The sequence below is a fragment of the Sceloporus occidentalis genome, unplaced genomic scaffold, assembly GCF_023333645.1.
Source record: "Sceloporus occidentalis isolate IW3139 unplaced genomic scaffold, rSceOcc1.0.p SCAF_4, whole genome shotgun sequence".
In the NCBI taxonomy this organism is placed as follows: Eukaryota; Metazoa; Chordata; class Lepidosauria; order Squamata; family Phrynosomatidae; genus Sceloporus; species Sceloporus occidentalis.
The window spans coordinates 123,878,723-123,904,106 of record NW_028316984.1 but is presented as its reverse complement, the minus strand read 5'-3'; the positions used below and the strand labels follow the sequence as shown (position 1 = coordinate 123,904,106).

The 25,384-nt window shown below is 37.4% G+C and overlaps 1 protein-coding gene across 1 annotated transcript in view; it reads left to right on the top strand.

Annotated features, from left to right (window-relative positions):
* Window positions 1-25,384, top strand: part of LOC149314587 (inactive serine protease PAMR1-like) — a 95,534-nt gene that overhangs the window by 51,474 nt on the left and 18,676 nt on the right. The window contains exon 7 of the mRNA XM_089521434.1: window positions 25,197-25,367. Coding sequence (XP_089377560.1) covers window positions 25,197-25,367 — 171 coding nt within the window. The remainder of the gene's footprint in view (window positions 1-25,196; window positions 25,368-25,384) is intronic.

Here is a 25,384-nt window from a genome sequence, read left to right as displayed (position 1 = left end):
CAAAATAAAGCTGCTTCAGGTCACTTTGGAGGTGTGCTGTTTAAATGATGCATGTGTCCTAAAAGTCCGGAAGCAACACCAAAGCCATGCTCCGCTCCTAAGGACTGGAGCATGGCTTTGGCACAGCTTCCAGACTCTTAGGACGCATGCATCACTTAAACAGCACACCTCCAAAGTGACCTGAAGCAGCTTTATTTTGGCCTGCCTATATGGGGCCTAAGATTCCATAGAGCCCTGGCTGAGAAATCCTTCTCTCTAGTAGTGGTTTTCTCTGATCTTAGAGCAGGTGTAAGAAACCTGAACCCTTCTGTTGTTGTACTGCAGGGGTAGGCAACCATTTTGAGCCGGGGGCCGGGTTGCTGTCCCTCAGACAACTGGGGGGCCGAAGCCAAAAAATAAATAATTAAATATTTTTTTTAAAAAAATTAAATAAATAAATAAACCGGGACAAATGTAGGACAACATTTTCAAATGGTGGACACTTTTTTTAAAAAAGTGGAGGACACGCAAAAAAAATTTGCTGATTTTTTTTAAAAATGTTAATATAAATGCATGTTTCTGAGGCGTCTATAGACAATTGCCCCCCTTGCCCCTGCGTGCGAGAGGCCAAAGGCCCCGGCGGCAATCGGCGGCAGGACCGGGCTGGGGCCGGTCCCAAGGCCTCGCCGGGCCGCATCCAGCCCGCGGGCCGCAGGTTGCCTACCCCATAGCCTTTTACTTATTTAGAGTGTACTATCCCCAACCTTCCAGTATTCTTCAGAAGGAAGGTGGTGTTGTTGTTTTTTTAAATGGTTTCCAATCACTATGGTTAGATGGATATGAAGAAAAATGTTAAGGGTTAGGTGAACCTGGTGCCCTTTTTGCATTACAACTCCCATATTTTGTACAACAGTTCCCATGATCCCAAACTATTTGCTGTTGTCTGGGTCTGATGTGAGTTATTATACAAAAAAGCTGGAAGGTACCCGATTACCTACCAAGTTGGCAGTATAGATTAAAATAATAATAATTATGGTGACCAAATCATCCTTTCTGTTACTTTGAGCAAGTAAGATATTGGCATTCCCATGAGACCAACCCACAAGTTTGCTATTTTTATGTTGGAACAAAATACTATCAGTCTTTTGTTCATTGTGTTTTTCAGGTGGTATTAGTACAGGGGGTACTGAGATGGTATTGGAATTAAGTATGGCATTCACTGCATCTGTTGCAAGTATTAATGAGTCTATGCAATTCCAAAGGAGATGCCCCAGTAATAAACCTAATTTTGTCCAGAAGCTCAGTTTACAGATATGGTGCTGAAAACAAGCCATTTAGTGCAGGTTTTATCCACAATGTTCCTTTTTTGTTCATTAGTAAAATATTTTAAATGTCTAAATTTTATAAGGCTGAATGCTCCAAGTGCGATTCACATTACACTTTCAGGAGTTGTATATAGTAAACATTTGAACAAGCATAAGCTCTTTGTCTTACCATAGGTGTATTATCCGAGTTCACTCTAGAATTACCTGCCAAGTATATTTCACATCTGAGGTCAGGGAGATCTCAACATATTTTAAGGGCAAATCTCTTCTCTGGTGAATGCTTCAAACAGTGTAACTTGAGCTTCACTTCAATGAATCCAGCAGTAAATGTGAAAACTCAAGAGAGGAACAAATCTATTTTTATAGCTCTATAACTATTCTTCATCCTCCTGCCTTCCTTGAGACTGTCTCAGTGGTTAGCAGCAGGAGAGATGCCCACATTTGGTTCTTAAAAACAAAAACAAGCTTCAACATGCAAAGTAGGATGTCAGTAGTAGAGCCTTGAGATGTTGGAGAAGTAACCAACATCTTCCCCAACATGGGGTAGATGGCAACACTTTGTATTTGTGGGGGGAGTTCCCTGCTCCATTTTGATGGAGCTTAGCCATGGTAATGCATGCATATCTAACTGTGACTGAAAAGAGAATCCACCTAAATCTCAGGAGGAATTTCCTGATGGTCAGAGATGTTTGACTGGAATATGCTGCCTCAGAGTGCGGTGGAGTCTCCTTCTTTGGATCTTTTTAAACAGAGGCTGGATGGTCATCTGTCAGGGGACCTTTGATTGCAAATTCCTGCATGGCAGGGGGGTGGACTGGATGGTCCCTGTGGTCTCTTCCAACTTTAGAATTCTAGGATGGGTGACAAAATGGTCTTGACTTTTCTTTTAGCCAGCACACATTGAAATAGTATCTAGAATTAGCCTTTAGTTGAGCAATATGTTTATTGTTGCCATTTGCAGTCACATCAGCCTCAACATAAGCAATTATGTGAATGAGAGACTTCCATGAGCTCTGGCCATTAATAGCCCTGCTCGGGTCTTACATATTCATGGCCATGGTGTGCTTGAATTACTGTTTGTTATGAACTTTATTTATACCTCCCTTTATTGTGTAAGTTGGCATGCAAATTAAAATTATTACAATATGATTAAAACATAGAATTAAACCATTGGCTATATTATAACAATTTAAAACATAGCCTTAAAATGATCAAAACAGTACAATGAAAATAGTAACACAACATTCTCTTAAAACACCTTTCCTCAAAAGCCTTCCACTCTAAAAGCAAGCCTGTCAGAATAAAAAATGTCTTTGCCTACAGCAAGAACAGGGCCGTTATAATCTCCATAGCAAAAGAGTTCTAGAGCCCCAGATAAGGCCCTATCATGTGTCCCCACAAACCAGACATGGGAAGGTGATGGGACTCAAAGAAGGGGCAGGCACAGAAGTGGAAATATGGACTGTTAGCATTAAGGCATGGACTGTTTCATTTCCTATTGCCTTCTAACTCAACAGGAGTAATATGTATATGTGGAATAATAATGTGATGCCAAATGATTAGTTGAGCTTTCTTTGTGTGGAAGTAATCCAGTTTTTACATTTTTTCATTTACTCATATAACCAGGATCTTGAAAGAAACTGCCCTGCTTGATAATTCGAGTATTCAGATAACAATTAGACATAGTTCTTGGTATGCTTCTTTAAAATAACACTCCATGAAACAATGAGAATCTAATAATTGTGAGATTACTCTGAAAGATCTGGACATTGCAATGCTTGCTGTACCCTGGGTTTTTTAGCTGCTTTGGGTCGCACCTTTGGGGAAAATGTGGCATAGAAATAAATTGATTAATTGAGTTCTGCCTTTGGGGAAAATGCAAGATAGGTGAATCTGACTATGTAAGTACAAATAACATCAAAGGGTGCAGCCACATCTCTGATGTAATCTCCTGTATTTGTAGGGGGAATTCTATGCTCCGTATAAATAATCCCCACACTGTGCTATGCAAAAAGATAAGATGAATGTTATGAGACCAAGGGGAGCTCTGGCAGTCAAAAGATAAAGTGATTAAAAGCTCAAGCTAAGTCACAGGCTACAGAGGAAGGCAGACCAGAAGCCACAACAAACCAAACCAAGCAGAGGTGTAAGGGAGGGTCTGCTTGTGTTTGTGTGCATGTTCTGTTGCTATGGATTTGCTTCCTCCTGGCTTACCTCTATGGTTTATCATCTGCTGGACAGCTTGAGGAAGGATAAAAAGGCCATACTGAACTGCAGTGGGGGGGAAAATATTTTCCAACCCATGATCTGCCAATTAGAGTCTGAATAGAAGCACAAAGCCCAACTGCCAGGGTCCCAAACAAAGTATTTTTCTAGCATTTTTAGTATAACTTTGCCCTGCCCAGAATCTTATTCAGTACTTCGGTAGCAAGAGACCAAAGAACTGAAAAATGTTTAACTTCCATATTTGCGTTCTCCCCCCTTGCTTTATTAACATTGGTTATGTATATGTAGAATCACCTTTCTGATTCTATGTTTAACTAGGGGAGAGATGGTTCCCCCTTGTCCTTTTAATGAGGACTCGTTTTCCTGTCACGGGACTTAGCATTCTGGCTCTGTAGAGCCTCCCATGGTACTGCTGGCCTACTGTGACCCCGTTTTGCTCTGAGACTTCCTGTCTTCATTGTCTAAAACAAAGCCCAACAAACTCAAGTCCTTGAGTAAATGCTGGGATCTTGTATTGAATGGGAAACTTCCATTGCTTTACGGATTCCCAGTCTCTGATGCCAGCTGAGTTATATTTCTTCTGCATCCTAATGAAGGGTTCTCCATTGAGCTTAACTGTGGTGTACTGTGCCATCACTACCAGCATCAGATTGTGCCAGTGTCAGCCATAATGTTTTTTCCCTCTTTTTTTGGACAAACCTGTGAAAGTGTTCTCTTGATTTTCCCGCTGTGTGACTGTACTTGACTCCTGTCCACCATCATCACTCAACAATACAGAGGGCTTTTAGTGAGGCAATTCTTTGAGAGTTTCTTGTCTTTATCAGCTGACTCATATTTAAAAGAACCTTGCTTGTAATCTTGGATGGCAAGAAAATCAGAAACTTCTCTCCTTTATAACAGAGTAGAGGATGTATGGCCCTTCCAATGTTATATGTTGCCTCTCTCCAAATATGGGATCCAGGGCAGTTTACAGTGTAAGTTAAAACAAAATACAATTAAAACAATGTATAGTACAAAAGTAAATAAGAAAATAAGTAAACAAATGACCCTATAAAAATTTTTAAAAGCTATTTAAAATACATTTACATTATTTGATAAAAATATTGCACAACCCATTGTGCAAAAAGAGTTGTTTTATCACACCCAGGGTGAATCCACACTGCAGAAACGAAGCAGTTTGACTAGGCTTGCCATGTCCCAATTTTAGGCGGGACATTTCTGGGTTTTGGCCTCCCGTCCTCCAGCCTGCCACCCTTGTCCTCCAGCCCACTGTCCTCCTCCTTCCTTGGTCCTCCGAGGTTTTCTTATAGCCTTCTCATAACAGGCTACACATTCCTATAAGTATGGATACCAGTAAGGAAGATGGAAGAGAGAAGGAACACAGTTTTTCTCCCTTACTGTTACCCCATGTTGGCTTTCCGGCTTGCCTGGTTGCTTACTATTTCTCTGAGATCTGTGTCCATAGGCACATGTGATCCTAAATATTCTTCTGTTTTGAACAACTTGGCAATGAACTAAGAATAAATGTATGGTTAAACGATTAAACTCTGTAGACTACAGCCATATTGCTTCCAAAATTTGTAAGCTATACAGAATTTGAGGGCTTCTATTTATGTTCAAATATAATATAAAGGATGTTTCTTTAAAATATCACATTACAGTCTGGGAGGTCAATCTGTTTAAAAGTCAGATAAAATGAGTGAAACAATAGAAAATGATGTTGTGTGACTGGATATGTCATTATGCAAAGTGGTTTTTATTGACAGTGTGGAAGGTCACACTCAAGATTTCGTTCAGGAGCTGAAAAGGCGTAATGATGTAGAGGGCAAAAGTGAAAGTTTTACAATTCTATTATGGAGTCATTGTATAGCTTCAAATTAAGAATGTGGTGGCTTCTCCTCTGTCCCCTAGATGTCAAGGAGCAAAGGATAAATCTTACTTTATTAATTGATGGCATATGAGCTTTACCATATATCCAAATACGCATGCTAGAAAAAAGTTGTTGCTAAGAATAAAACAATTGTTACAAAGAAAAGCAGCAAGTCCAGAAAACTTTGGAAAACTTACTTTTGGGGGCTACAGCTCCCACAATGTGGACAGGCTGATTAGAATGTTCTCTAGTATAATATAACATAAAAATCCTTTGGTTTTCCAAGCTCAGAGCAAATCTGGCAAAAGTTGGTATGCAACAGAATGAGGGGGGATATTAAATAATTAAATAAATAACTATGACTACTAGGTTCAGTCTTTCCCAAAGTTTGTGATAAACACATTAAAATCTCCTACAGGAGGACTTTATATACCAGTTCTAATACAGAAGAGTTAGGCAAATGATGTAAGTAGAATAATTTTGTTTTTTGTTTTTAGGGTCTGTTGCACCTTTGAGAAAAGATAGTTTGTGCACCCTCCCTTTCAAGTATCCAACTTATCAGTCATTTTAGTTGCAATTGCTGTCAGTTTATGTCCATGCCCATCTGAAAGTTTCTGAACCGTGTTCTTGGTCTTGATCTTTAATCATCTCTGCCACATTTAAATTATGTATCTGTCTTCAAATGAATTTCTAAAGCATTATGGAAATGAAGTTGTATATGAAAAATTGGGCTATACTGTGGTTTCTAGTTCTTTACAAAAGATGTCAGAATGTGCCCTGTATACCCTATTTTGGGGGTATAAAATACGTATTGACTTGAACTGCTCTGGACCGTGTAACATTTTTTATCTAGTTTCTTATCTGATTAGCAGAAAGGAAAAGGACCACACTATTACAGTTCTGTGGGAACATTTTTCCCCCACACAAAACCAACAACTGAACAAATCAGTTTTCCAGTTTTATTCAGACTTGTTTGTTGTTTTCCTGCAAAGAAATCCCGTACAAGTCTCTCAAAACATGTGGCTAGTTTATAGCACTTTATAGTCCATTTGATGTGGTTCTTCAATCACAGGGCCTTCTGCCAGCAAAACAAAAATAATAATAATAAATATTTGAAGTAATATTGAATGTGTTCAGTCCAGGTTAGATGGTCAGACATCTCTTTTATCCTCTCTTGCATTTTGCTTTTTTTCAAATATTGCATCATCAAGGAAAAAGTTATGTTTAGAGGATCAAATTCTCTATAACAAACTCTGTGTAATAAAGAAATCCTTCATTTCATGGTCATATGTCAACAATTCCCAGTGCACTGAAGATATTTTGTTGGACTATATGATAGGAAGAGCTCTAACAAAAAAACACAATCGCCCCAGCATTTATTTATATTTCACATTCATTTGTTGCTCCCTTTTTGCATGAGATCTTAGATGGCACATGGATCAACAGGCTTCCAGTCCTCCCAAACCCTGCACTACCTCATAATTTTGTTGGGCAAATACAGCCTGAAAAAGGTCAATTTGTGGTCCTGAAGGATTCTGGGAACGGCAGGTTTTCTCAAAAACATACCCCTCGCCCCCCTGAAAACATGCCAGGAAACAGAGAAGTTGCAAGCCTGCTATAGTATAGTGGAGTTACAAGGTAGGTATCATAAGAGGACCAAGTAGATTTGGATTCAAATGCCATCCAACCTGCTGGCTCAGTCATATATAATACTAGTGGATTGCCCAAGCATGGATATGTGAACACATTTATTGTCACAAACATCATTTCAGTTTTAGCTGCACTAGCATTTTTGCTAGCCATAGTTAGTGCAAACAACAGTTAGTATCAAAAATTGAAAGGGATAGGAATGGAGTAGAAAGAATGTGAGCCTGAAGGTGAAGGGGGAAGAGGCTTGTGTGGCTCCACTGGGCACTTATGGTCACTTAACCATCAAGCAGGCTTACATTTCTACTAAAACAAAGGTGTAGTCAGTGTGAGATAGTGGTTAGAGTGCAGGACTGGAATTATGGAGATTTAGGTTTATGTTTCTACTTGAGTAATGAAATTCACTTGGCAGTCAATTTTTCTCAGCCTGACCTACCTTGCAAGATTGTGAGGATGACATGGGGAGGAGATGTATGCCAATTAGAGCTCTGTAGAGAAATTTTAGGAAACAAACATAACTAATGGATCAATAATAAATAGCCCTGAAAAATAGAAAAATCAAGACTCTGCAAATGAACCATCCAGGGTCAGGGGTTTTCCCAGCAGACAATGATCACTAATTAAGCAAACACTAATCCTCTTTGCATTTCCTCCCACCTGAGTCTTTTCTATCACAACAGAACAATACACAGATTAACATGGAAATCACTCCTCCCTACCCAGGCTCACACAATACACACACACACACACCCTACTGTCTTCCATGCCAGCATTCTCTGAAGATGTCAGTCACAGATGCTGGTGAAACGTCAGGAATAAACTCTTCTAGAACATGGCCACATAGTCTGAAAAAACTACAAAAAACAATAGGCATCATAGTCTTAGTAGACAAAAGGGCAGGCTAGCAATGCACTGTGGTGTTAAAAGGAATACATTTGGGAGCATGTTCATTAATGCTAAAGAGAAAAGGTGAAAAAATGATGGGGCTCTTTATAACTTTCATTCTTCCCAATCTTATATGGAGACCAAGTCAGTTTTATAATTAAAATAGGTTAACCACATAACTGGAAAGGTTGTATCCAAAGACACAGATTTCTAAGGGAATGGAACGATGCTGATAAAGATCAAGTGTCTAGTTGTAATCAACAGCCTTCAAATTGCCTCCGGATGAATAAATCACAGTGGCTGACCCAAGCATGCTTTCACATGGTTACTGTCTCATTCACAGAAGCAGGGAGCTGGAAAACATCAGGGTGGGTTCCACTTGGCTGGAAAGGCATGAAAAGATTTTTCATTGCTGCTGGGATTACATCATTGCTTTATTTTGATTACTCCTGGCTAGTGGGATAATTGCAGAAGATGTTTTGCTCACAAAAGGGTACAAAAGCAGGGCTCTAAATCCACAGATGAGAATATCCCTAAGTGAGGGTGGATGGTCCTTGCACAACTTCATCTTAATATTAAACATGAACAAAAGCACAAGCAAACAGACACAACTGTTCAAAGTTATTCTAAAGTGGGGTACAAGTGCCATGAATACACACATTGCAGCTGTGAAAAAGTTGGCAATTAGGACAGAATATGTGGTTTCAGAATGTATGTCTGTTTTCACTTTAATATTCATGATGGCTATTGACTTTCATGCTAGAAGGGCCATGAATCTGCTCTGGGTTTTACTTTGAGCTTTACAGAAGTGATGCAAAATAGGTGTTGAACCTATAATGGGGATAGGATTCATCACTTTGGATAGCTTCTTTAAAGTTTGGATTAAAGTTCAGAGAGGATTCACCACCCCTTTCCTCATCATGGCAGCTCTTCCTGCCTGAAAGTCAGAGGGAGAGTGAAGCAAATGGAAAATGCTTAACACAGTGTCCAATTTGGGTGAATGCTAGAAATTCAGCTGGGTACATGCTCTCCATGAAATATAATACTCCAGCAATGCTCCCTTGGGGCTGAAGAACTCGGCTTTTCTCTCCTTCCTCCCTCCCAAAGTTGAAAAAGATATACAATTTGTTATTTAATCCCTGTATCCCAGTCCTTCAAAGACAAGGGAGCATCTGACTCAAACAACAAATGGTATATCTGCAGACTAGGTGTTCCTCAGACCCACAGAAAAGGGACTATTCACAAACTCATCTGCTAATCTCCTGCCAATGTCTCCAACCAGCTTCCACCTTATCCAGGTTGAGTGGAGCTGACTAGAATTGTAGACCAAAACATCTATAGGGTCTAATAACTGTACTGATGAGAGTCTTTAGACAACTGTGGATCAAATGCTAATTTGGATCATCATTATTGGCTCATACGATTAGGAGCTGGGAATCACTGAACAGGAATAATTTCCAACCCAACAGTTATGTGACCCATGGACTCATTTGGCCTCACTGCCAGCGCAGTTCAGTTGAACCACCCTACAGTGTTTAGAAAAGCTAGACTTTGTAAGAACTTTGATTGTAAAACCACTCATGCTTGGACATAGTGTAGTGAAAAGGTTATTCTGTTAGTACTGTAGTCTTGTCTACTACTGTTCAGATTAGTGGCCCATAGACTTTTACCAGTCCACAAGCCATCTGCTGAGAGTAACTTTACAGTATTCAGATAAGGAAGAATCAATTGTAGCCAATGGACACAAATATAGCCCAAATTTTGACACTCTGCAGAAAAAAAATTGACTGGCCTCCCTCATCAGACTGCTTAACAAGCACTGGTCTAGTATAGTATCACATAGTATTATATACTAACAATATCAATTATAGAATCATAGAGTTGGAAGAGACCACAAGGGCCACCTAGTCCATCCCCTGCCATGCAGGAATATACAGTCAAAGCACTCCTGACAGATGGCCATCCAGCCTCTGTTTAAAAACTTCAAAAGAATGAGACTCCACTACTATTTGAGGCAGCATAGTCCATTGTAGACATTTAGTTGTTTTTTTTTATAATAAATTTTTATTATTAAAATACACTCTATACAAAAAAAAAAACACTAATAACTTTACATGTCCACAAATCAAAAATAACAATTAATTAAAACAAACTTGACAAAACCAAAAAACAAAACAGACAACAAAACAAACTAAACTACAAACATCTCCTAACAGCTAAACAATAACATAAAATTTTCCTTCCCTTCCTTTGAGCTAAATATTTATACTACATTATTTATTTGACTTTCCTTTAACTCCTCTTACGACTCTTTAATCATGTTTATGGAATATCTTTCCTGTCTCCCTTTATACATATATAAATATATGTTTATCTATCTATTCACTTTCTATTATACTTCACATAATATCCTATTACTTTTAATTAATATCTATTTGTACATATATTCCAATAAATTTCTTTTTTTTTTTTTTGACAATTATCAGTATTTCATCAAACATCTTATCTCTTAAAACTATAACTAATACAAAGGTCATACTATGCATTCTGATATCGAGTTAGTCTCTTCCTTTTCATGCCATCAAATAATCCAGTACTGGTCTCCATTGTTTATCTACCTCATTAACATTTTCATTTCTGAGTAAATATGTTAATTTATCTGATATTATCATGTCATATATCTTGTTATACCATTCCTCCTTTACCGGTGTTTCTTTACATTTCCATTTTCTTGCAAAGACCATTCTTGCTGCAGTCACCAGGTAAAATATCACTTTACCATATTCCTTTTCTATCTTTGTATCTGTTATTATCCCTAATAGGAATAAAATCATATCTTTCTTTATTTTGATATTTAGGATTTTTTCTATTTCAATGTGGATCTCTTTCCAAAATTCTTTCGCTTTTTTACATTCCCACCACATGTGTTTAAAAGTTCCAGTTTTTCATTTACAATTCCAGCAATCTGGTTTACCATTTTTATTAATCTTGCATAGCTTTTCTGGTGTCAGGTACCATCTATATTGAGTTTTATAATAATTTTCTTTTATATCAGCACAGAGGGTGTATCTTATTCTTTTATTCCAATTTTTTTCCCAATCATCCAACATTATTGGTCTCCCTATATCTTGTGCCCAGGTTATCATAAAATGTTTAATTGTTTCATTTTCCATCTCTAGATTTAATAAAAATTTATATAATTTAGATATTCTGTGTTCCTCCTCATTAATTAAAATTTTTGCCAACTGTGTCCCTTCTTTTTCAATCTGATGTGTTTTAGAGTCTAATTTATATCTTTCCACCATCTGCATGTAGAGGAACCAGTTGCAGTTTAGCCCTTCTCCTATCAGTTCTTCCATTGTTTTTACTCTATGTTTTCCTACTTCCTGCTTAAGTAAATCATCATATGTTATCCAATCCATTTCCTTCATTTTTTCTCTTCTAAAAAATGCCTCATTAATGGATGTCCATCTGGGAATTTTTTGCATAATATGTGGCTTGTATTTCGTCCATATTCTGAAAAGGGATTTTCTTACCATGTGGTTGTTGAAATTTTTGTTCACTTTAATTTTGTCATAGATAAGGTACGCATGCCACCCATAAATATTGTCAAACCCTTCTAGTTCTAGTAATTTGTGATTTTTTATTTGTATCCACTCCCCTACCCAGTCTAAACAACATGCATTATAATACATCCTAAAATTTGGTAGGCCTAATCCTCCTTTTTCTTTCTGATCTTGTAGTACTTTCATTTTGACCCTTGGTTTCTTGTTATTCCAGATGAAATTAGCTATATCCCTTTCCCAGATCTTAAATGGTTTATCATTAATGATTATTGGTATCGTTTGAAATAGAAAAAGTAATTTAGGGGTTACATTCATTTGCACCGTCGAAATCCTGCCTAGCCAGGAGATATTTAAGTTATTCCATTGTTGTAGGTCTTTCTTTATCTCTTTCCAAACTTGTTCATAATTGTTCTTAAACAAATCTGAGGTTTTTTTAGTTATTTGGATCCCTAAATATCTAATTTTTTCTTTTATTTCACAACCGGATATACTCTGGATTTTTTCTTTTTCGCTTTTATTCATGTTTAATACCAAAATATTCGTTTTACTTTTATTAATTTTCAATCCTGCTAATTCGCCAAATTCTTTAATCAATTTCAAATACTAAAGATATAGTCTCCACAGGATTAGCCAGTGCTAATACCAAGTCATCCGCATATGCTTTCAATTTAAATTCCGAATTTTTAATCTTTATGCCTGTAATTTTCTTTTCATTTCTAATCTTATTATTTAATACCTCTAACGCAGTTATAAATAATAATGGTGATAGTGGACATCCTTGCCTAGTTCCTTTTTCAATTTGTATAGATTTGGTTTTTTGTCCATTAATTAATAATTTAGCATTTTGTTGACTATAAATTGATTGGACCCAATTTACAAAATTTTCACCTAATTTCATCTCTTTTAACACACCCATCATGTACTCCCAATTTAGATTGTCAAATGCCTTTTCGGCGTCAATAAATATTAATGCCGCTTGTCTATCGTGTCTTTTTTCGTAGTATTCAATTATATCTATAATAATCCTTATATTATCTTTTATTTGTCTTTTAGGTAGGAAACCCGATTGATCTTGATGTATCCAGTTACTTAAATTTTTTTTCAATCTTTCTGCTAATATCCCTGTGAAAATTTTATAATCCAGATTCAAAAGTGATATTGGTCTATAATTTTTAAGATTTTCTAAATCTTTTTCCTGTTTTGGAATTAAAGTTATATATGATTCTTTCCAAGATTTAGGTATTTTATTTTGCAGTATCTCATTCATTACCGTTTGTAAAGGTCCTATCAATTTTTCTTCTAATTTCTGATAATATATCGCAGTTAACCCATCATGGCCTGGAGTTTTCCCTTTTTTCATTTTTCCAATCATATTTTTAATTTCCTTCGTTGTTATCTTTTTATTTAATTCCAGTTTTTCTTCTTCACTAATCTGCTTGATCTTTTCCTTCTTTAAATAATGATCTATATTTTCTTTCTTTGTTGATTTCTTTGAGAATAGTTCTTCATAATATTGCTGAAATGCTTTTTTTATTTGACTTTGTTCTACATATGTTTTCCCGCCCTCTTTTATTTTCCAGATTGTATTTGTTCTTTTTTTCTTTTTTAATTTCCAAGCTAACCATTTTCCAGGTTTATTTCCTAATTCAAAATATTTTTGTTTCGCAAATCTTATTTTCGTTTCCATTTTCTCTGCCATTATTAATGAAATTTGTTTTTGAAGGGTATTTATATCTTCTACTAAGTTTTTGTTACTTGATTCTTTTTTGAATTCTTTTTCTTTCTTTCTTATTTCCCGTATAATGTTTTCCATTTTGAGTCCTTTCTTTTTCCTTCTTTCACTATTCTTTTGTATGAAGAAGCCTCTCATAACCACCTTTGATGTATCCCATACTACACTTGTCTCTACTTCGTTATTCAAATTCTCTTTAAAAAACCATTCTAAGTTTTCTTTTGCTTGCTTTATTATATTCTCATCCTTTAGTAAATTTTCATCTAACCTCCAATTAAAATCTCTATGTCCTCCTTTTATTTCCATACTTATAGGGCTGTGATCCGAGATTAGCCTTGGGAGAGTGTCTATTTTACTAATTTTTGGTGCCAATGCAGATGTAATCAGGAACATATCAATCCTGGATCACGATTTATGACGGTCTGAATAGAATGTATAATCCTTTTGTGTTCCAAATTTTTCCCTCCATATATCCATTAATGCTAAAATACTTTTCATTTCAAAAAATGCTTTAGGTAGTTTGCCCTGGTTCTTTTTTATTTGTTTATCTGATTTTCTATCTTGTTGAGGGTCTATTACCCCGTTCCAATCCCCTAACATTATTACATTTTCATAATCAAATTGCATTACCTTCTTTTTTAAATTTTGAAAAAACTTTTCCTTATTTTCTGTTGGCGCATATACACCTACAATTAATATTTTTCCTTGTTGATAGTCTAATTCTAATCCTATAAATTGTCCTTTCGGGTCTTTAAAGAGCTCTTTAACTTTTATTTTTTCATTGACATAGATTACTACTCCTTTTTTTCTTTTATCCCCACTCGCTACAAATTCTTTTCCTAATTTACTACAAATTAAGTATTTTTCATCTTTCTTTTTAATTTTTGTTTCTTGTAAACATATTATATCACATCTTAGTTTCCTCAAATAATGATATACTTTCTTTCTCTTCTGAGGACTATTAAGTCCTTTTACGTTCCAGGAAATTAGTTTAATATTGCTATTCATCTTCTATTCCGTTTTCTCCTGAACTTAAAATGTCTGATTCTGGTTCTTTTATATCTTCTTCTACTGGCAAGTTTGACAGGATTGGATTGTTTTTCTCTTTTTTCCTCTCTTCTGCTTCTTCTTGTTCCAAATCTTTCAGAAATTCTTCCAGAAATTCTTTTGCTTCTTTTACTGTGGTAACTCTCACTCTTTTTTGTCTGTATCTAAATGAATTCCCTCTGGTGCCTCCCATCTATAACGAATCTCATTTTCTCTTAGGATTTTTGTTAAAAATACATAATCTTTCCATTTCCTTAAGATCGTACCTGGGACATCTTTTAATAATTGTAATTCCACGTCGTCTACCACCAGTTTTGCTTCAAAGTGCCTTTGTAGTATTGTTTCTTTCATCTGTGTCCGTACGAAATAAATGACAATGTCTCTGGGAAGCTTCTTCTGCTTCGCCACCCACGAATTCACACGAAAAACCTTGTCCAGTTCCTGTTCCATAGTTCCTCTATCCTTGCCGATAAATTCTGCCAATATTTCTGTCATATTTTCGAAGATTTTTTCACCTTCTAATTCAGGTAGACCTCTTATCTTCAGACATCTTTCACGCATTTTCTGATCCCACATAATTCTTTCTTCTTGTAATTCTTTCCTTTTTTCTATTTACTCTTTCAATTTATCTTCCAGTTCTTGATTTCTTTTTTCCATAACTTTCATTTTTGTTTTAACCTGTCTTACATCTGAAACAATTGTTTTGATTGCTTGATTAATCTCACCAATTTCTGTTTTTATCCCTTGATTGATTTCTGTTTTCATTCTCTCCATATCCTGTTTTAAATCTTCCTTATCTCTTTTCATGTCCATTCTCAAATCCTCCTTGTCCCTTTTCATATCTTGCCTCATCTGTCTTATTTCCTCAAGCAGTAGTGAGTTCATGTCTTGGAGTTTGGGTTGTTCTAAAGATGGTCTTCTTTGTATCTGAAGTTGTTGTTGTTGTTGTATCTTCTGCTGTTGTCTTGTTCCTGATGACATCTTCTTTATTATTATTATTATTATTATTATTATTATTATTATTATTATTATTATTTTAAATTCTCCCTGTATTCCCTAAGGGGTTTGACTGGCTAGGCACTTCTAAGGTACTCTCTATTTGTTTTATTTTTTATTTTTTATTTTTTTATTTTAATTTATTATTGTTTTTTAACTGTTTACAATGTCTCTATACAGACTGGGCATAAGGTGGTATTAAAACGAATTTCTTTAATAGCTTTCCGAAACCACCAGGGGTCGCTGTGTTAAGCGTTTGTCTTTCTTCCTGCCTTCACTCTACCTTCTTTAATCAGTGGCCAAACCTTTCTTTGACTTTATGTTTAGAGAGCCTTAAGGTGCTCTTTACTTTAGGGTATCTCTAATATACTCCTGCAGGGAGATTCAGTTCTTTTATATCTTTTATACCTCCCCTTTTTCTGGTCTTTGCAAGAAAGGAAATGGGATCTAAAACACAACTTCAGCCGGTGAGTGAAAATAACAACAGCACCCACTTCCTTCCGTCCCCTCCCACTCTTTCTACAAATACTTTAGATAAGTCTTTCTTTAGCCCTTTCTTACAATATCTTTCCCCCCTCTATCTCCACTCTCCTTTCCTTCCCAGAGAGTCAACCACCGCTCACTTCGCACTCTTTCCTCTCTATTTCTCTATTCCAGACGCCCTCCAAACCTCTCTTTTGCCTGCCCAGTCTACTCTCTCCTCCCGGTTTTAACCCCTTCTTTGTACTCTATTTTCTATCAAGCCCCTTTCTGCATCTCCGCTTGTCCTCCAAACTTTCTCATTCAGATCTTAACTACCTACTTTGCGTCCTCCGCACTGGGTCTAGCCAGTTTTCTCTTCCCTTCCCCAATTGTTCTCCCCACTTCACCACTCTGATTTTATAGTTTGATTCTGTTTTTCCTTTTCTCCACTTTCCCCCCTCCAATCTCCGTTGTATTTATTTATTTTACTTCTCCGGCTGTCCTCCACACTCCTCCGATCCAGTCTCGGCGTTGGCTTCGGTATCTCCTCTCCCCGGACCCTTGGCTTCACTCTCCGTTTCCTCTTCTCCGCGTCTGCAGATGTCCTCTCCCCTTCCCGGTGTAGTCTTTGCAATGGGCCTCACTCTCTCTATTTTCTGCTCCTTTGTCCACTCCTTTATGGGTTCCCCGTCCGATTTTTCCTCCACCAGTCAAGTTGCCCTCCACTCTAAATCCGAATTAGTCTCTTTATCCAATTGGTCTCAGTCTTTTCTTCAATGTCCTCCCTTATTCCATTTATTCACTTTAAGTCCCAAAGCGTTTCTCTTCCTTATTTTCTTTACAAATTTCCAAAATCCGGACACTTTAATATAGTCAATTGTTAGTCCTCTTTTTTTTTTTCCTTTCCCACCTCTCTGTCTGATATCTCCAATTAGTTCAGTTTTCCTTTATTAGAGTTCCAGTATGTAAATCCAAATCACAAGGTGCACTTATGGTAACCTGCTACTTTTAAACCAAGATGAGTCACCAAGAAATAATAATGTCTCTGTTGAGGATCCCTTCCCTGATAATTAATCACGTCAAAAGTAAATGTTTTAGCTCAAAGGTTTTCAAGATTACCGTGGATTGCTGTTTATTTATAGTTGGCTGCGCCTGTGAGCTCTTCTGGCAGCATCAGCGTGGTCGCGGTTTGTCCCTCGGTCCCCTCCACTCTTTTTGGCAAATTGGTTGTTTGGCTAATTGGCTAACCCGGGGGCTTTTTGTTTTTGTTTCTATTTTTGCTTGTTTTATTGTATGATTATGTAGTTCTGGGGTTTTAATGAATATTGTGTATTTTAAATGTTGTAAACTGCCCTGATCTTATGGAAGGGCGGTATATAAATAAATAAAAATTTTATTATTATTATTTATCTTGCCTTAAGGGTGGGCATCGGACCCCTGTAGGACCCGTCCGCGTTTCCCCTTTACAGGGATGCAATAATTAGCTGTCTCCGATGCCTCTTGACAGCTCAAAGCCACGCTGTGCAAGCAACTCTCAGCCAAGCACTGAAAGTTTGCTCTAAAGCGGCGCCATCACCAACCGGAAGTCCCTCCATTGTAGACATTTAGTGATTGTGGAATGAATTATCCTATGTTTGCAATTATATATTGCATATTGTGTACAGCATGTCCTCTTTGTGACACCACCAACAGGCCATTTTTGAAGTTTCTATAAATAGTTTTGATTATTGAACAGCTCTTACCATCAGGAAGTTCTTCCCAATGTTTGGGTGGAATAATGAAAGCACAATGTGCAGCTCAACTTGTTGAGAAACTTATTACCAACCAGAAATCAAGAAAGTAATTCTTTGTTAGGGAAGAAGCAACCACTGTATATCTGATCCACACCACTTTTGCCTAAATCAGTTCCCTCATTAGCTTGTAAAGTTTTAAAAACAAAAATCTAGATGAAAATTCACACTCCAACATGTACCTTTAAAAGCCCTTTCTCCCCTCCCCTCCTAAATTTTAAAATGTATTGTGAGGTGGATTTTTTTTTTTGGGGGGGGGGGGATGAAAACATGTATCATGTTCAGAGAACCAAGTGGATACAATGTTCTAATTCATATATTACTCTGAGTGAGGTAGACCAGGATCACTCATAAAGCTATTCAAATTTATCAAGCATGCTATGTTTATGCCATAATTCACTGGTAAATGCTAGTCATTGATGATACTGAAGACAAAGATTTATTATCTGTCTATGGGATAAAAGAGATATGGGTGGTTGAAATTAGCCTATATATTATTTAGCAGTGAATAATGGAGGAGAAAAGGAGAAAAAAGAAAGTCAGATTTATTTATACAGGGAAGCAATAGAACAAGTGCAAAGAACAGTCAGAATTTGGAAAGGATTGATAGAAGAATATCCAAGGGAGGACAAAAAAGGGGCTTAAATAAGTAATCCAATTTTTCTGTAGGAGACCGAGTACAGAAATTCATTTCTAAATGGCAAATTATTTGAAGCTGAGGAATGTAGTCCAGAAGTAACTGGGGAAAAAGAATGAAGATCTGCTGTCTCTGATTAATAGTGGAAATGTTTAATTAAAAAACCCAAATGCTCTTGTCTTCATTTCTTCTAGATAGTCTCTGAACTCTAAATATACCCACAGAACACAGGGTATTTAAATATAGTCTGTAGAAGACAAATACCAAGGCGTATTTGCAGAAAAGGGAAGGACAATATGAAACCTTGTTACATTACTCACAGATTTGTTCTACATCTTTGAAACCTATACATCACTCCTCCCATCTACCCACATGCTCTTTCTAATTTATCATATTAAAAACAAAGTCCCTATTTAACTAAAGAGGCTTGATGGTGTGTCAGTTTGGACCATGAAAAAACATCATTCAAGGTTTGGTGAGTTAAAATGAGTGAAGAAGGCCCCGTAGTTGTGTCAGAAAAGAAATGGCAGTTACATATAATTGAATATTGCCCTCAGGTATAAAGCAGAATGAAAAAAAAAGTTAATTAATTAAATGTATTCAAAGAAAAGTAAGATTTGTTTGATAGTGGAAAAACTACTTCAGATGATGAAGGACTCTTCATTGAAAGGTTTAAAACAGAGGTTGTGGGGGATGGGTTAGCTGGTGATTCCTGCATCGGCAGGAGGTTGAATTAGATTACCCTTCCAGCTAGATTATATTTTCCATCTCTGCAGTTTTTTCAGTCTCTGCTGCTGTAGGTAGTCGTGAAATGTCTAAAGATTAGAGAGGATGTAGCCAAACTGCACAATTAAAGCAGTTTGACACCATTTTAACTGCCATGACTCTATCCTACAGAGTCCAGGGATTTGTAATTTGGTGAGCTGTTTAGCCTGGTCTGTCAGAGAGCTCTGGTGCCTCAACAAATGGCAAATCCCAATATTTGGCCGTTAAAGGCAGTTAATGGCAGTTAAAGTGATATCAAACTAATTTAATACCACAGTCTGACTATATCCAAAGTGTTACTGAGGATAGAGAAACTGTCTCTGAAGGAATATACAATCTAGGGCATTTTCTATTGTTTATTGACAATGCCCACAGTAAACACCAGCATCACTATTCACATAAGGCATCAGAGGCACATATAGCACCACACTCCACTTGCTTTGTGGCAGCTGTCACCAGATATTTCTACAAAAATGACTCTTCATAGACACTGTTTGCAGATAACAGTGTTTTGTTGGCACACATATTGTATGCACATTGTAAACACATTTTATTTATGTATATAAATGTAAACATTATGCCCCATTGATTCTAATGGAAGAGATTAAAATATTCTTGATCTTTCCCCTTGGAAGTCGGTGAATCAACTCTAGAGTTAGCATGCAAGATATAACTTTATACCCTTTACCTTTTAGTGCAGAGATGGGCAACCCATGGGTAACAGGCTGCATACAGCACTGCATTTTTGTTGCTTCTGGACAATTCCAAACATTCGCCAAGGAAAAATAAAGTTCAAAAAGGTGGATTGCTACTCCTGGAAGACAGCATACAGACTCTTGCTTTGTGTGTCTGTGTGCATATGCATGTGCACACTTAAGGAGGAACCCAAAATCAGAAGTAAACATTTGGTAAATTGTGGTTTTGAGAGGGTTTTGGACAGCCTGTAACTGTCAGGGGGGCAAATATAGGGCCCGAACAGACAGGCCAAAATAAAGCTGTTTCAGGTCACTTTGGAGGTATGCTCTTTAAATGACACGTGCATCTTAAGAGGCCAGAAGCTTCACCAAAGCTGTACTCCAGTCCTTAGGACTGGAGCGTGGCTTTGGCACAGCTTCCAGCCTCTTAGGACACATGCATGATTTAAACAGCATACCTCCAAAGTGATCCAAAGTGGCTTTATTTTGGCCTGTCTGTTCAGGCCCATAGTTTCACAGACCTACCCAAGTTGCCAATTCTTACTCTAGTGTAAATACATGCCATCTACTCCTTCATCTGGTTCTGACCCAGAGATTTTTAAATTCCTTCATAGTTTTTATTTTTTTAAAAAATTAACCCCTCCCCTTAGGGGTATGAAACAGTAAAAAGAAACCCACATTGGTGCCAAGGATAAAAGAAAAGAAAAAATGAAGCTGTAAGCAACATGTTTAACCTTATATATATATATATTAACTCTCCATTATACTTGCTTAGGGTGCAACTTTAGTTGGTACCACTAAGGTTTAAATGTGCGTAGCATTGGGTAGATTGCAGTCTTTCTTCTTTTCTTCCCTTTTTTTGCAAAGTGATGACAGATTTCAACTCATTTGTAAGTTGTAATGGTCACAGAACAATAATGGGTTGAATTTACACATGAAGCCATTAATGAGAGGGGAAGATAATACACTGTATGTTGTTCTCGAAACTCTTTCAGATACTTTCTCTGGCCCTGAGTCATCCATGCAGGTCACATTTCCATTGTTGTCAACTCAGTGTTTTATTTTAATGTGATTTAAGTGTGACTTCTTTTGTCCCTGTATTTTAGTTGCACATACAGATCTATACAAAATGTTCCACCCCTCCCTCCTTACTCTCTCTCTCTCTCTCTATAAACCTTCTCTCAGGACAGAGCATCAAAGAATACTGTGAAGGTGAAATAGGCAGGGGAGAATGTTAAAAGGCATTTTAAAAATACATCTTTCAAGAGAACCTCTCCTAGGCTAAAACTGTATTGAATGTACTGTGGAAACTGAGGGGAGAAAGAATCAGCTAGGTTCATCTACCTGACTGGCAACCATTTCCAAAATGAAAGGCAACGTTTCAACAATGCACACAAGGTACTAACATTCATTTCAAAACCATCTTCAGAGCTCTTCTTGCAAAAAGCAAGAATGAGGTAAAAAAAGAATCAAGCAATACAGAAATTGTGTGACATGCTCCAGAAGGAAGAGGTATAAAATAGGTTATAGGGCAGCTTTCATAGCCCTCCATTTCAGTGAGTGAAAAGGTACTGTGAGCCTTTGCTTTTTTAATCAGGTAGAATAGCAAGGCTGCCTCTCCTTCCCTACTGCCATCTGACTATATTGCTCCACTTGGAGGTAACATGGAAATGACAAATATGTATTTATCACATGGGGCAGTATAATTCTGGGCCCCCTTATTGTTTTTATGTGCCTTCAAGTCAACTCTGACTTGTGGTGACCCTGTCAAAGGGGAAAGATTTCTTTAGAGGGGGTTTGCCATTGCCTTCTTCAATCTAAATGCAGGGAAACCACGAAGAGCTTTGTGGCATCTTAAAGACTTAAAAATGACTTGTGGGGATAAGCTTTGGTGGACTAGAATCTACTTCATCTGATGCATCAGGGCAGTTTATACTCATAAAACCCAACATAATAAAATAAAATAAAATCTAACACAGATGTGGGAAAATTGTGGCTCAAGGGCAACATGTAGCCCCCAACACTTTGAAAATGGGAAATGAATCCCACCAATTTAGTGGCAAATGTTTGCATTAAAACCAGCCCAAACTCCAAATTGTCTGCAAATATGGTGGGTACCTGTCCCACCCAGTCCTAAAAAACAAAACAAAACAATAACAGTCAAAATACCAGTCAGAGGTGACACAGTGTTACCTCTAGCCTACCCTAGGAGAAGAGACTTAGGGAGCTGAGTATGTTTAGCCTGGAGCAGAGACAGTAAAGAGGTGATATGATAGTCTTGTATAAGTATTTGAAGGGGTGTTGTATTGAGGATGGAGCAAGCTTGTTTTCTGCTGCTCAAGAGAATAGGACCCGGAACAATGGATGCAAGCAACAGGAAAAGAGATTCCACCTAAACATTAGGAGAAACTTCCTGTCAATAAGAGCTGTTTGACAGTGGAACACACTCCCTTGGAGAGTGGTGGAGGTTTTTAAACAGAGTCTGGATGGCCATCTGTTGGCAGTGCTTTTATTGTGTTTTCCTACATGGCAGGGGGTTGGACTGGATGGCCCTTGTGGTCTCTTCCAACTCTTTGATTCTACCCAAAATGGGATGGGACAGCCTGCAAGGCAGACACAGAAGTGAAAATAGTCCCCTGCCCCTTCTGCAGCTGCCCACCCTTGAACTAGGGAATTCTCCAGCTAATTTCAGTGATAAGATATTAAGATATTAAAGAGCCATAAATAACATGAAAAATAAAAGCAGCACATGAAAGATGAAATGCACCCTGCCAAAGAGAAGATCTTCTCTTGATCTAAATGGATATGATAGGGAGGCCAGAATGATCTCTCAAGGGAATGCATTTCAGGGGTCATCACAGAGAAAGCTGTATGGATAACTATAGGTACATTATCTCTGTCCAGGTAGAGATTGATCAGCCATAGCTGATAAAAGTTGAATCATGCCACCGAAACCAATGGGCCACAGGAGACCCTATAGATCAGGGGTAGGCAACCTGCGGCCCACGGGCCGGATGCGGCCCGGCAAGGCCTTGGGACCGGCCCCCGCCCGGTCCTGCCGCTGATTGCCGCCGGAGCCTTTGGCCTCTTGTGTGAGGGCGTGGGGCCTTTGACCTATCAGGAGGAGGCGGGTGGGGGGGCAAGCGGCAGACAAGGGGGGCAATTGTCTATAGAAGCCTCCGAAACATGCATTTATATTAACATTTTTTAAAAATCAGCAAATTTTTTTGCATGTCCTCCATTTTTAAAAAAACCATGTCCTCCATTTCAAAATTTTGTCCCACATTTGTCCTGGTTTATTTATTTAATTAGTTTTTTAAAAAAATTATTTAATTATTTATTTTTTGGCTTCGGCCCTCCAGTTGTCTTGAGGGACAGCAACCCGGCCCCCAGCTCAAAAAGGTTGCCTACCCCTGCTATAGATGTATGAGGCTCTGTAGTCTGTGAACCATCATTCCAGAGGACTGTCATTTACAGCACACTGAACATCACTTAACATGTCAGGTGATCCATCTATTAATGGAGCTTCCATCTTGGCAGGGTTGACTTTCAGTTTATTGGCTCACTTCCTGCCCATCACAGACTCCAAGCACCAATTCAGTTTTTGTTGCCTTTGGATACCTTTTGGGGCATTGCCAGATGAATGTAGCCATGCTTAAATCCCACCAAAATTAATGGAATAAATTAACTGCAAGCAGCATGAAGTTCCTTTCAGGTTTAATTCAGTTTAATTTAATTGGAGTAAATATTCTGTGGAACAGTGTGGGACTTATTTCTACACTGAAATGATATCTTTGTTAAAAAAAAAACAGAAAACATGTTGGGTATTGTAGTGCACAAGCATTGTTACAATCTGTGCAAGATCTGTCTTGATAGTTATGATGTCTGCTTCTCTTTCTGGATGTACTTTTTGTTGATGTTACTGCCACAATCATTCAGCAAAAGGGGTCACATTAAAATCTTATGTGAACACAGTCTTTGGCTGTCACAGTAAAATACATAAATAGTGCAAAATATTAGTAATTTGATACATGCTTGTGGATTTTTAAAACCAGGAGAATGTTAGTACATTGAGTGAGGCTGCAGACCTGACTCAGGTGAAACTGACTACAAAATACTTATACTGCTGACCCTCCATATTTATGGCTTTGACTTTTGAAGATTTGATTATTCATGGATTTGATTAATATGTTCTCTCTAGGAATCTTTCAGTCCTCCAGTATTACTCTCTTGTCAACTTCTGTAAAGTCATAGACATTAAAGTCATACTGGAAGACTTAGAGATTCCTAGAGACAACTAGGCAACTTTAGGTCCTTCAGTTCAATTCCATGGCCAATGTCTGGCAGATCTTGACCATAGAATTGCGCCGAAGAACCTAGAGATCCCCGCAGAGTTATTATCTCAGGTAAAAAGTAGATGTGTTTTTTTTAATTTGCAGTTTTCCCACTTTCACAGGGATCCACTGTAGTTCTTGTGGGGTTGGTATTTGCCCCAGTCTAGTAGGATGATAGTGTTCTCATAGATGGGGCCATAGCTACCTTGTCAATTGAATTTAATTAATAGTTCCATTCATTTCAGCAGTGAGAGAACCCAAAGAAATGGCACAATAACTTCAGCACTGTGACCAAAGTTTTGCATAGTAATGAAACTTGTAGATTCTAGTGCCAAGGCTGAAAATGAGCTGGAACAGGAAACAATTTGGGACTATTAAATATTTCCGCTTTGAGTTGGTGAATAATTCAGTTCATCACCTAGACACTTAAAAGAGAATTCTAGTTACCCATTTAACACAAGCTATTTTAAGGAAGAATATTGGACTATGGTGAAATTAAACAGTGTTTCCAAAAATAAGGAAAATGAAGTCCAAAGAGCATATTAAGGCAGCCAGCAAGTGCTTAGAGAGACCTTACAAGAGACAGAAAGAAAAAAAACTTTTATAGATTGTAGTGGAATAAAGTATCCTCTTGGGACTGGGATCTAACACTTCCTTTTAACCAATATATCTGTATTTTTTCTTAAAATGAACCAAATACCGATTCTTCATATAGGTATTTATGATTTTTGTGTGTGCCAGTGAGGGGTATGTGATTAATTATCAGATGTGGAAAATTAGAAATATATTAAGTCTCAAATTATCAGATTAAAAAAAAGAATTTGCAGTGTGTGAGTAATGGGGTAATTTCTAACCCCAGTATACTGTTTTTCAATAAGAATTTGCATAGGATACAGGATGTTGATTATAGCAAAATAAAGTGCTTAGTATTTCTGTACTCCTGCTTTCAAACAGGTGACTAACCCAATCAACTAAGAGCTCATATTTAAAATAAATGGCACAAATGAAAGGTTTTTTAAAAAACTAAAAGGAAGAAAAAAAAGAATTGTGCTGATAAAAAGAAATGATTAGAGGAAATAATGATTTAAAATAATGATTTTGAATAAAGAATTAATGAAGATTTTTGTTTCCTATAACTCCTCTTTCTTAATATTTGAATTACATTCTAAGTAAAGAATCAACCTAAAAAAGTCCTGTTTTTGTAATAAAGTAGATTTTTTTGAAATATCTGAACTGTCAGTGGTGATGTGTAGGACTCCAGGTGCTCCTGCTCATGGCTTTGTGGAAGGAGATGACTTTAAATATGGAGCCCAAGTTTACTTCAAATGCAACGCAGGTTATACCTTAAAAGGCAGCCGTGTTGCCTACTGTCAGCTGAATGGGAGCTGGTCAACACACCATCCTGGATGTGGTAAGAATGCTTTACAT